The following is a 13,781-nucleotide window of genomic DNA, read 5'->3' as shown; positions in this document are numbered from 1 at the left end:
TTTAAACTATAATAACATGTTGATTTGTTACTTTGACATTGTTTGTAATTTGTTACTTTGGCATTTTAATAAAACAAATTTAATTAGGATAAAAAAACATGTTGATTTGATATTATATTTGTTTAACATATTTAAACAAGTAAACTAGCGATACATTAGTCGTGTATTTGCTTTTTATTAGTGTAATGTCATCAAACGTACGTTCCACTAATAAAATTTAATCGTATCCGTCTTCATCGTGCATGTGAAGCGAAAATGAGAACAACGTACTTGATTTGCTATATAATTATAAAGATGGTGATTCAATCCAACCATCATATTATGCATTTATGACTTAATTCCAAAAGTTGTTCACAAATCTTTTCATCATGCCTTCCTAATTGGTTGTGTTTGTATAATGCATTTCAATGCCTTAACCAGTGAATCATAAAGATAAATGAGAGATCGTGGGGACCGATCGGCAAACTTTGTCCTTAGGTTTCATTCCGTGTCCATGATTGGAACGCTCCTATCAAACATTTTATGTTGAACATGTCCTTAGATTTCATTTCGTGGAAATTATTGAGTATCATGATGATGATTATGGTCTTTTATTTTGCTAAGTTGAAAATGTGTAAATTTGTTATAACACTAGTACATTGATTCTTTAGAGAATAATACAATGCAAAATTGGTAGATTAATGCGCTTTTTGCAATAAATTAATTTGTTTTCAATAGAGATGCATTGGGGGAGAAGATCAGGAAGAATCATTTTAGTATGATTTATACTTTCTCAGAATATGCTTGTATGTAGACCTAGTAAATTGCCAAAGAAGATAAACTTGTTATGAAATTACTGTATATAGGTATTTCACATCCGACAAATGATTACTTACATGACTTTGTCTTAAATACTTCATATTTTTAATTAATGATAGTAATTGTTTACAATTCATATTAGATACAACATCAAGAAAAGTTTAAACTAACAAAAAAATAAGAAGAATAATTTATATAGATTTTACATATGTTTCCTTGTGTTCATTAATCACAGCATTAGCGTTGCCGAAACGGACCAAAACTCGCTTGGAAATCACACCGGGTTTTTTTTTAACAACTAATTTCCCCCCTATTATACTTGTACCTTACAAGGATTGAATCTTGGTATTCCTATAAGAGATAAATCCTCTTGACCACTAGGCTATAGCCTAAATGGCCACACCCGTGTTTCTGTCTTATTTTGTAATATTGAACAAGAGAATTGCAAGTGCTTAATTTTCTGCTATTAAATTGGCAATTTTAATATGCACTCATATAAATTTAGTTTGCAATTAAATGTTAGCAAACATTTTTCAACAAGTTGTACCAAATATTTAAAACAGGTTGAAAAAAGATGTCAGAGCGAAACTCAACTTGCGTAAATTTGAGAATATTGGTCTTATTTGTTTTCCATAGGCACCTACATTTTGAATTTTATCGGGCCGAACTTAAAACTTATTATTTGTCTAAGTGAGATTCTCTTAAGGTGTTACCCCCCCCCCCCCCCCACTTGTCCACCTTATTGAGTTTTGCCACACCATCCCGAACGTCAGTATACGTATGGCTCTCATAAGGTGCTAGAAATTATGTCTAGTTTAGCTACTAAACATTTTTCTCTATAAATTTTAAAATTAAAAGTTTGTCTCATTTTTGTGAGACTTCAGTATAGATGGCCAAAATAGTCTTATAAAAGTAAAAATACAATAACTGGTTATGCAAAACATTTTCATTTACCAATTCACAATTCAGAATTGGTCAAACTTTGAATTAGTTGACTACCAAATTTCTTCACTAGACATATAAACAATATTCAACTTTCATAGCCATCAAAGTTACTTGCCTATTACACTACCACCAGGAATAAATAGGCCAATTTGGCCGCATTGATCAAACATTCACTAGGTTCTAAAAATTGTCGTTTTACCACTATTTTATTGACTTTGTTGAATCTATCTAGCTCATTCATATTTACCAACAACAATTAATAACTATACCACTAGCAAAACATTTGGAATTGATTTTATAACACACGTCATGAATCTGTAACAGCGTTACCTTTTCCAGCTGGTCTTGAAATAGATTGCCAACCAGTGTAGGTACGGAGAATACGTTTTAATGAATCTGTATCAGGTCGCATTATCCAAGTAGGATAAAACTTAATAGGGTGAAACATGGGTTCTCCAATGGCTTCTTTCGATGGGCACGGTTGAGCTCCATTTAAGAGCATGTCCCCTTCTGGTTATCATATTCATAACTTGCTTCCCCCTTATCTGCTGCCTAAAACAGTTCAACCAAAGTCACAACCGTTAAGTTAAATCTGAAATAAAAAAATGGTCGGCTTGACACGAAACTTGTTGTTTAAGAATTTTACTCTCTTATAGCTTAATGTACCAATATATTATTACAAAAGTATCTCTTATCATACCAACATAAAGAAATTTTTTAGTGTTATTTTTCGCCGTAAATCCCGACCGCATCCCTTGGAATTTTTTACCCGCACCCCTTGAAATTTTCAACCGCCCCACTTAGAAAAAAAATAATTATTAACCATTTAATCCCTTAATTATTTAATCCAATCAAAGCCCAATCTTCAATCAATTTTTATTAACACAAGCCCAAACCCAACCTAAAGAAATTTGAACTAAATAAAATAACCCAAACCCATCCACCCATTCCATTTCCAAATCCCGCCCCCAAAAAAATCCAACGACTTGACGCCACTGCTCACGACCTGGTGGCTTTTTTTTACCAGAAAAACCAAAATTCCGGTTGTACCGACCCATATTACGTCAGAATTCCAATATAGAACTAGTATGGTTTATTTATTTATTTTGTTTTATGTGATGATTAGAAGAAAATATAGATGTGTAAGGGGGATCTTTTTATATTTTTTTGATTTTTTTGTTGTTCTAGATTTGTAGTTAAATGACTTTGTTGTTTTATTTATAGCTTTGTTTGTTTAAATGATTAGTTACAAGTAATCAACATTTAATATTAGGGCTTGAATGTTTAAAAATATAACTGAAAGTTATGGGCTATGGTTGAACATGATTGTTTATTTTGTTTAAGTGTTTAGTGTTGTTGTATGAACTAATGGAGCAAATTATATGTGTTAGGAACAATGAGTAAGAATATAATGAACTTATGGCGTGTTTAGTATCTTTAGATGATATTTTGAATATATTTCAAAAAAAAAAAAAAAACTTGTATGGCACAATTTTAAATACGTTTGTAGTTTGTAATGACGTTTGACGTGTTTTTGATGATTTGTAAATTTTAGTTTGATATTCTTTTGTCTTACATGATCCGACGAGACCCGACCCAACCCGCTATGAACTGATATTTTTATACAGCTAAGGGTCTAAAATCTTTTAAAATATTCCGCACCCCCAGAAAAATATTTCTGGGTCCGCCACTGATACCGGCTTGCCTTAAGAATCTTAAATGCTGGAAGTCTTAACAATTTCCGATTTCCATCTCTGTTTATGTAACTTCATGAAGGCTTACTGATAGGTTCATGAAATTTAAGGGATAAATTCGGCTGGGTTTATTGATAAAGGCCTGATTCGAGATAGGCGATGTCCAATACAAACAAGTTCAAAGATAATTTGATAGCATAAAAACCAAATAGAAAACCAGGACTAAAATCTAAACGTGAATGCTATGTCAGCAATTTCTTCCCTTTTTTTCAACACCCTAGCCCACTAAACTTCCTGATGTTTCCAGCCTCATGTAGCGGGTTGAATGGGTCGAACCCTGGCCCATAAATTATGTCAAGCTGCTCCAAGTAACTTGCTTCTGGCCCGGCCCCGTTTTCTTTTTTCTTTGTTTCGTTACATCTCGAATAAACCCTTGTTCACTAGTGATAGTTTCTATCACTCCCACTATCCAATCAAATCATGCCATGTCATCACCCAATATTCTATCACTAGTAATAGAAATGTAGGGGGGTGATATCACTAGTGATGGGATTCCAATGTACAAGTATTAATGCACAACGTACAAGATACACATTCATCACCAAAGTTTTTCAACGCGTTATACATATAACTCGTTATACTCCATACTGGTGATGAATTAGGCGGGGCGGTGTTCCACGAGTGATACTATTGTATCGCGGCCCATAACGATGCCACCCCGTGTGGCCTTATAGGAGTCCGATATGTATCACTTAGATACTAAAAGTGCCAAACAAAAAATTGGAGGCACTTTGAGCTCCATTGGCAGATGATAACACTCCCCAAGTGAAACCAAGTCCTTCATGAAATTTATATACATATCAAAATGAAACAAAGTTCGTCTTATATTTAGTTACTTACTAAGTGCGTCGATCTATCCAAATGTGTTTTGAATTCGGTTTAATTTGGATACCATCACATCATGTCCTCTACCACCATCAAACTCCAAATTGCTTATGTTTCTACAACAAATACAAGACCAAGGATAGTGGACGGACTAGTTAGGCAAAAGGCTTCAAGGGTTTCAGTTTGCCTAACGTAGGCCGTGGGGTCCTCCCACGTTTGCAGCACGTGGGTTTGGATCACTTATTATTGTTCACTCTTTGATTCTGGATTGAAAGGAATTCAACCCAGAATGTTAATTTAGTGAAGTTGCAATGTTTGAAGTGAAGAAGAGAACAAGCAAGGAGCGATTCTCAAGAGAGAAGAGAAAGATCAGAGACCAAGGATGATCTGAGCTCATCGAAATGTTTTGCATGAATGACAAGGGCTGCCATTTATAGAGAAAGGATCTTCTAAGAGAAGAAACCTTTGACTGTGAGTAAAAGAGTGTCCATTTAGGGGGTTGCCCATTTTGGGTGTTGGAGGCTTCGGACCTGCGGGTAAAAGAGTGTCTCCTTGCACATGCCTCTTTTTTGCGGCTGAGGGAGAGTCTTACAAGTTATCAGTGATGTGATTGACCACTGTGCTTGTTCTTTTTGCAGTTCATTACAGCTCGCGGGCTTTGAACTTTTAACCTTTTAAGTTGTTATGTGTTTTAGTCATTTTATTGAGACTTGAGCCACCTCCGTCATCAGCATATAATTATATTTCACATTCCTTTAACCGTAAACCTTTTTCCAGACAGTTTTATATGGTGGCCATCAGTAGTTTAATGTGATGAAACTTCAAATAGGATGACAGATGAATGGTGCCTGATATTTCACATACTATCCTGGCCCTTCATCTACAAAGACATTGATACAACATAAAATCAATGATATTATCTCTACCCCTCCAAAACAGCCACACAATGTTTGAGGGTACAAATATTATTCAGCAAAGAAAAAATTGAAATCGCGTGCATCTATATAACTCAAAGTTACTGTCTTTCTTTCTGTTTCCCATTTTCAGACTTTTTGGATAACTTATCTAGAGTGTATTAATCCGGAAAATCTGGTCAAAAGTTTGATCATTATCAAGCCCAATATCTTGATAGTTTCATTATCATTGATAGAAAAGCTAGAGTCGTAAAATAAGCCGCCGCCACTTACTCACTTAAATTTAACTAACTATAAAAATCTAGACCAAAGCACTAGCATGCTTAAATACACAAGTTGTATGGAACTGATCCAAGAGTTGTCACATTTGTATATAAAGCAACCGGATAAAAACAAGTGGGCTAGAAAAGTTATTAATATTTATCAAGTTACATAAATTGGCTTAGAACTAGAAATGAACATTGTTAGTACAAGCCCCATGAATATAGCAATATTTCATTTACCAAGTCTTGTTTAGCAACTTTTAAAAGGGGCGGGCTAACGGAATCCCTCTACTTTACTAATCAACCTCTTTTGATTTGATCGACTTTGAAGGCTACCCGGCATACACGTGTATACCTGGAATCGCGAGGACTACAGGTGCATGGAATCGCGAGGACTACAGGTGCGAATATATGGCTGGGAAGAGAGTACATTCAGTAAAACCCCCTTTTGAAGGGTGTTCATTTATCAGGACCCATCTAAATTAAAACGTTGCTTATTCAGTCATCGCTGTCACTATGAATGAAATTAATTAGCCCACAAGATTCTTTCTTTTCTCAATATTATAGGCATTTAATTAACACATCTAACCATCCAGACCATTCCCTTACGCTTTGTTCCCGAGTCAACTTAACGAGGGATAGGAAAACAAAGTAAAAGTGAGAAAAGAAAGGACGAGCTCAAATCGGAAGGAAAGAAAAACTAAAGAATTTAGCCTAGCTTTCCTATCATTTCCTTTCTTTTCCTTCCTTAAATGAAACTCGGGAACACGACATGTTTTATTTTCCTTTCATTTCCTTCCTTAAATGAAACTCTGGAACACAAAATATTTTTACTTTCTTTTTGTTTCTTTTCCTTTCCTTCCATTAGTAAACTCTGGAACACAGTGTTAATATGTCAAGGGCGGCGGACCATTCCCTTAATAAACTTATCTTTTATCTGTAATTGGAACCTGTTCTTTCGTTTTTAGCTTACAAATTTTAGTTTTCTGATCGGATATAATTGTTCACAGAATGCCTACATCAAGATGATAAACAAAGAAAGAACTTGGAAGGAGATTATCTCTGAAGTTTTGGTTCCAAAATTAAAGAAATCAAATGAAGGTATTTTAACACATAAAACATACGTAGTTTAACCTCAATGTGCTATCATATATAACCCTTTTGTTTCCAAACAGTAGATCATCTTTGTAACAATTTGCGAGTACCTTAGACAAGATTTTAATACATCCCACTAGGCTTATAGGCCTAAAATCCGAGACACGATGAGTATCTTTCACTTTAGGAATGAGCGCAACGAACGCGGAGAAACAACCTGAAGAAATTTCTTCCCTCTCAAAGAATTCATAATATGATGACTAGAATTTTTTTGAGGATATGGAAATTAATCTAATTATTTTCATGGTTTTCTAAAACTATAAGAATGAGAGATTAACTCTCATATTTGAGGATTTTGGACATATGTTTATTTCTTTTTGAAAGTATTAATGACTGGTCAAATGTGATGACACCCTAACCAGAAAATATGAAAATATGGTTGTCACTTGCATGGGTACTATCTAGAAAATACTATGGGCGATTGGATTCCAGCGAGATACACGTTCTATTTACTTTGCCACCAACTCTAATTTATCAATAACGTCCCTCTCTATCAGGATATAGGTTAAAACTCTTTTCTTATTAATGGCGCTCCCTCCTTCACTTGGAGGATATAGGATAAAACTCTTTTCTTATTAATGGCGCTCCCTCCTTCACACGCATATATGTCGCTCCTGCCATTGCATTCACATCCCATTAATACCTTAATAACGCCCCCTGGTGGCACTCGCGGTGTGGTAGGGAAGGAGACAATATTGTGTCTTTTTGGCTAAGATAACAAGCGCATAGCGCCACATATCTCACAGCCTTATAAAACTTTCACTTTTAAATTTTACTTGCTAGCGAGATACCGTTTATTTAGTTATAAAACTTTCACTTTCAAATTTTACTTGCTTTTTTTGTTTTTTTTTTCCTTTGTATGTGCTTTATTTTAGAGCAAATAGGACGATGTTATTCGTTTCAAGATATTCCCAACCATATTGGAAACATGTCATTGTTAGTAAGGTTTAAACTTGCGTGACATGACTATAGGGGTTCGTTTATTAAAAACTCAATTTTTAGATAGAGCATCACAAGTAATGCGTAACAATTGCATTTTTTAAATATATAGTAAGTCGTGATCAAGATAGGTGATTAGGAGGTTTCATAACCGTCGTCTTATGTCTCTCAACTAAAACAATTTGCATAAGTATTCATTTATTTGTTTTTGAATGATAAGTATTATTCTGCCTTTTATTCATTTCTAAATTACATCATATTAAAGGAAAATTATAAAAATGATCATTGACCAAAGAGACTTTCAAATTTGGCCACCTCCCGTGTCATGGGAGCGACGCTTCACGCACACAAATGCATGGGATGTGTCATTTTTATGATAATGATTAAGTGGTAGCATCTTCCAATAGAAACATGACCCGTGCTATTGTGTGGGTGAAGCGTCAGTACGCGGGAGGTGGCCAAATTTAAAAGTCTATTTGGTCAATGGTTATATTTTTGAAATTTTCTCTCAAATTAATCATAATCTACTCTTTTACTACACCTTTCATCTAAAAGACTATCATTTGGACTAGTCCCACAACGACTAAGTACTTATCTGATTATCATATTTCTCCACTTACAATTAGTTAGTTATGAACAATACCTTCTGTTACTAAAATGACTATTTTCCTTGTGTTTCTCAATAGTTAATAGTAATTCGATCTTCACACAATAAATACAGCTCGATCACTTTTAGCACAAACAATGAAACAAATATTGCAAAAATAAAAAAATTAACACCCATTGTATAGAAGTGCGTCCTTAAAATGAAATCGATTCATGTGTGGCAACAAACTGAGAAACCACCCACCCTAGAAAAGCACTACTCAATAAAATGGCCGATTTTGATGATCGCAATGTAACCAAAAGGACTTACTGAAAGCAGGTAAAAGATTGTGACCGTGGTTTAGATTTAATGTTCATGTATGTGGTAGATGAAGGTGGTTTAATGTTCACTCAACTTTTGACTGTAGACAATTAGTTCATGGGTCCAAGCCGGCAGGCCACTTGCATGCAGGCCCTCACTGTCAAATGTAGGTGATCTTACACCTTATAAATTATTGGCACAGTAAGTACAATGTTTTTATTGACATATATAGTGTGCAAATAAGAAATTTCTGAGATGTAATAATCATTACCCTTACGGCCTTATTAGAATTCTGGTTGCTAGCTAGCTTGCACGTGTTAATAATACTTGGTTATGGCTTTGAAGTTTGGGTTCAAATACATACTCTTCTAAAACTAGGAAGTCGTAGGAAGGGTGTTAAATCAACTTTGATTGAACTCATTCTATTCTAGAGGTATTGGAACCGACTCGTCGAACTCTACGATCTTAGATTTTAAGTTTGGGCTTTTAGATTTTCAGCTTGTAGATTTTAGAATTTTTGTTTAAGAACATCGCGTCTTTTTATTTGACATTGTGTTTTTTTCATCATTGTGTCTGTTTAGTTTTTAGCGATTCATTGTGCCTTTTTTTTCTCGCCATTGTGTTATATTTTGCGATTAATTATGTCTTTGTATCCTTTCTAAATTTAAGAGACTGTATAGAATAACTCAACTTAGTGCTTTGAATACTAAACATGACATTATATAATTAAGAAAGTTGACATGGTTAAATCCTTAAATCAGTTAAAGGCTTTTTATCGTTTGGTTTATTGGAAAATCTCATAAAATCAAGTTTTATCAACTAACGCTATTTAAGCTATACTTTTTCCAATAATGAACAATGTTGCTAAAAGGTACATGTAATTGTAATTGATAGATCTCTATAGCACCGTAAGAGGATGAGTCAATCTTGACTTGGAGAGGTGTCATTGGTGCCATTATTATTTTCACGAGCTTGGATGTGGTTGTAAAACCATAATCAACCAGTTGTTCAAAAAAAATGCAATGCTAATACTACATCTCGTACGTCGCGTATGTTAAAACAATTTTATATATATAAAAATATTTTTTTTCATAATAATCTGATAAATGCTATTAAGCTTCTAAATATTTCTATATCAAATTAGTATTAAAATGTCAACAATACAAGAAAATCATGTAAATGGTCTTAACATTAGAGGGCCAAACAATAAACAAAAATAGCTACCATAGTTTCATTATTATTCATACAACAAAAAACAACGCGAAAATGTCGGAGAACATACCCAAAAATAGATATGCATGAAAGAGTTGTACGTAGTATTAAATTGCGTACACCCTAAAAACGAATCGGTTTATACTTTCCAAACGTTAAAAATAATAAATAAAAAAGCATATAGGTAAAATAAGAATTTTATTGCAACTATTTATCTAGAAACCAGACTGATGTTATATATAAGAGTTTCAGCAAAACGATACTTCATATTCACCTCACTCTCTAGCTCCATTTACAAACTACAATGGAGTTATTAACCGCATTTATGCTTTTGTTCACAGCCTCCGTTAGTTTTGCGTTTGCAAAATTAATATTCCGACGAGGTGAAACATGCTACATGCTTGACTATGAATGTTACAAGGGCAACAAGGAAATGAAGCTAAACACAGAAGAATGCGCGAAAATTGTTTCGCGCAACAAGAATCTTCGTATCGAAGATTACCGGTTCTTGTTACAAACCATCGTTAACTCCGGCCTCGGTGAAGAAACTTTTGGCCCCAAAAACATCATTTCGGGCGAAGAACAACGCCCGAAATATGTAGATTGTCTATCCGAACTCGAGTTGATATTTTATGACACTCTTGACAATATATTTGCTAGGTCGAATATATCACCATCTCAAGTTGATATACTTGTGGTGAATGTATCTTTACTCTCAGCTGTCCCTTCTTTAACATCTAGAATTATAAATCATTACAACATGCGAGAGGATGTCAAGGCGTTTAATCTCTCGGGCATGGGGTGTAGCGCGAGTCTCATAGCGATTGATTTGGTTCAACATTTGTTCAAGACGCAGAAGAAGAGATTAGCCGTTGTTGTGAGCACAGAATCTATGGCGGGTAACTGGTATTGTTAGCCGAGTTTATTATCTATTATAGTTATTAATATTTGTTTTATTAGTTATTTGACATTTTATCATACCTTTAGTTGGTTAGATTTATTAGTATCTTGGGATATGAACATATTTGGTTAATTTTTAGTTATTAAACACGAAGAAAATATTATTCACCAATATCGTTTTCTTTCAGGTACTGTGGGAGAGAAAGGTCTATGATGCTGTCGAACTGTATTTTCCGCGTAGGAGGATGTTCCATGCTTTTAACTAACGATAGGGCTCGTAAGAACCAAGCGATTTTGAAGCTGAATTGCTTGGTTCGAACCCAATTCGGTGCAAATGATGACGCATACAATTGTTGTATGCAAGTCGAAGATGACGATGGATATGCTGGTTTTCGTCTAACCAAACTGCTCACGAAAGCTGCAGCTCGATCTTTATCGAAGAATTTTCAAGTTCTTCTACCAAAAGTGCTTCCACTTTGGGAGATAATTCGTTATGCAGTTACTAGAAAAACTGGTTCGAAAATTAACCTCAAAACCGGGATCGAACACTTCTGCATACACCCTGGTGGGAGAGCTGTGATCGATGAAGTGGGCGCGAGTCTAGGTCTAGATGAATATGATCTAGAACCTGCTCGAATGACGCTGCATCGCTTTGGCAACACGTCGGCGGGTGGGTTGTGGTATGTTTTAGGGTACATGGAGGCCAAGAAAAGACTGAAGAAAGGTGACAGAATCTTGATGATCAGTTTGGGTGCAGGTTTCAAATGTAACAACTGTGTTTGGGAGGTCACTAGAGACATGAATCAACCAAATGTCTGGGAAGATGTGATTGAAAATTATCCCCCAAAGAAGATGAAAAACCCTTTTCTAGAGAAGTACGGATGGATCAATGATGAGGTTGTAGGGTTTATCAGACCTGAGGAAATAGCCAAGATGCTTGGTTTTGCATAGACCATCACTTTTCAAATCTTCATCACATTGAGTGTGAATCATATAAGGTATTTGTTATGAAATCTGTCAAAGGGCAATTTTTTTTTTTTTTTTACTTTTTCTAATTGGTTTCTTGAGTTATATATATCCATATATATAATCTTGTAAACTTGTTACTTTCAACATTGTTTCACATTATGAATTATTTTAAGTATTTTAGGATAGTTTATGTTGGTGATAAACTAGGGTTAGTTGTTGTATTTGGCATGTTCTTAATAAAACCTTGTCTACTTATGTTTTTGAACTGGAGTCATGAAGATGTTTCTAAGTGTTTATTTATAAGTTCCAAGTTCAAACTTGCAGTTCATATGTTATTGTGGATCATGATCATCATGCCATGGTGTCAAGTCTATTTATATAACGTGTTAAAGAGTAATTAGTATTTTCTACTTTCCAACAATTAGTGTTATGAAACTTTTCTCGTTTTCCTCCAATTCTAAACCGAAAAAATGGCTCTTGGTGATAACTCCGCCAGAAAAGAAAACATGGTGTGGACAAAGTATTTACCAAAGGATTTTACTGATAGATTACCGATATGTGCGGACAGAATTTAATGACAGGTCACATGTCAAAATCAAATATTTAATTACATATGGTACTCATCCAACTAAGAGTTTTTTTTTTTTTTTTTTTTTTTTGAAAAGTAAACTTTATTAACCAACCACCGACCTAAACCGGGCCGGCAAAAAACCACAACAATTACATAAAATCAAATGAACACCACTCTCTCCACTCGATACCTTTAGATTTCGATCTATTCGAGTACCAAAGAAAGCCTAACGACTTGACTCACTAATTATTTTATCAATCTTAATAGGAATATTAGAGAACACCTATTTATTTCTCGCACGCCACAAGCTCCAGCACACTATAATAACAATTATGTGAATGATTTCCTTTTTCTTCTCCGATCCAGGGATGACCTTATGAATCTCAAGAAGGTCGATAATCGAAAAGGCGAAAATATTTGGGACTTTACACCATGAGCTCACTCCATTCCAAACATTGGCCGCGACTAAACATGCACAAAACAAGTGCTCAGCTGATTCGTCATCAGAACTGCAAACCGGACACAACAATTCCCCGCAAAAAAGGTTTCTATTCCTTAATGCAACTCCCGTTGGGATCCTTTCCATATCTGATCTCCACGCGTGAATATTACATTTGTCCGGGACCCATTTGCTTCACTCCATTATATACCTATTATTTGTCTCCGAAACCGAGTACAACAACTTTTTAACGCTTTTTACAGTGAACAAACCTTCCTGATCTGCAGCCCATCTCCATCTATCAGCTGCAAAAGTGATCCAACTAAGAGTGTCGAGAGTAAAATTGGGCTGGTTTTCCTTTTTATTAATGTTTTAAATCCAAAGCTGAGTTTCAAATTTTACCATAAGGTAGCTAGAATTTTGAATAAATTGTAAAAATTGTCCCTAGGATTTGCTTATATTTTTCTGTTTCATCAATTTTTTTTTTATATTGCAGTCCTTTGCTTTTGGCTTATTTTGCCAATTTCATTTTTGAGGTTGGAAATTTATTGCGACTTTTATTCCTCGGAAAATAATCATCAGGGATGAAAATGACAACATTTGAAACCTTTTGAATACAAATGGCATCTAAGAGACGAAAGTCGCAAAAATAACCAAACCTCATTTATCAAAAAGACATTTTACTCTAAAATTTTTAATATCCTTTAGTGAGTTTGACTATTATTATTATTATTATTATTATTATTATTATTATTATTATTATTATTATTATTATTATTATTATTATTATTATTATTACTACTACTACTACTATTATTATTAGTATTGTTATTATTACTAGTAGTAGTATAACTACGTAAATATTTAGTAATTATATACATAAGTATTTAAATAAGATAATTCTTAATATTAATAGTATTTAGTTATAAAAATATAAATATTAAATGTAAATTTAAATCTTAATTTAAAGTATTATATACAAGTTAATATTTTAATGTTGTAAACTAAGGAATCTCCTAGGCATCAAATAATGTATTAATTATAAGAAAATATATCAAATGAAGGGAAATTAGAAATTATTACACAGAACACTTTTATTAAACGTAGCAAAATTTGTCTTGGTCGTATTAAACTTTGAGGTAATTAGAATGGTGCCATAAGAGATGTAATATACATGAAGATAATGTAGA

The 13,781-nt window shown here is 34.0% G+C and overlaps 1 protein-coding gene across 2 annotated transcripts; it reads left to right on the top strand.

The window, feature by feature from the left end:
- Positions 1 to 9,969: 9,969 nt before the first annotated feature.
- LOC110904708 (3-ketoacyl-CoA synthase 19) lies at positions 9,970 to 13,009 on the top strand. Of its 2 annotated transcripts, XM_035983476.1 has the most exons (3): positions 9,970 to 10,618; positions 10,801 to 11,610; positions 12,519 to 13,009. In XM_035983476.1, exons 1-2 carry the CDS (start codon positions 10,017 to 10,019, stop codon positions 11,561 to 11,563), a joined length of 1,365 nt encoding a protein of 454 aa, XP_035839369.1. In that variant the 5' UTR covers positions 9,970 to 10,016; the 3' UTR covers positions 11,564 to 11,610; positions 12,519 to 13,009. The 2 variants fall into 2 exon arrangements, with proteins under 2 accessions (XP_035839369.1, XP_022006245.1); XM_022150553.2 differs by lacking the exon at positions 12,519 to 13,009 and having other exon boundaries at positions 10,801 to 11,846.
- The last annotated feature ends 772 nt before the right edge of the window (positions 13,010 to 13,781 follow it).

The sequence above is a fragment of the Helianthus annuus genome, chromosome 14 (genome assembly GCF_002127325.2).
Source record: "Helianthus annuus cultivar XRQ/B chromosome 14, HanXRQr2.0-SUNRISE, whole genome shotgun sequence".
In the NCBI taxonomy this organism is placed as follows: Eukaryota; Viridiplantae; Streptophyta; class Magnoliopsida; order Asterales; family Asteraceae; genus Helianthus; species Helianthus annuus.
Note: the sequence above shows the minus strand (reverse complement) of the source record. Positions and strands in the feature narration are given on the sequence as shown.

Bases quoted from the DNA above. Each gene is read 5' to 3' on its own strand.
- LOC110904708 (XM_035983476.1), top strand. From the start codon at position 10,017: ATGGAGTTATTAACCGCATTTATGCTTTTGTTCACAGCCTCCGTTAGT. The intron at 10,619-10,800 runs GTATTGTTAGCC...GTTTTCTTTCAG, and splicing joins GAATCTATGGCGGGTAACTG to GTACTGTGGGAGAGAAAGGT.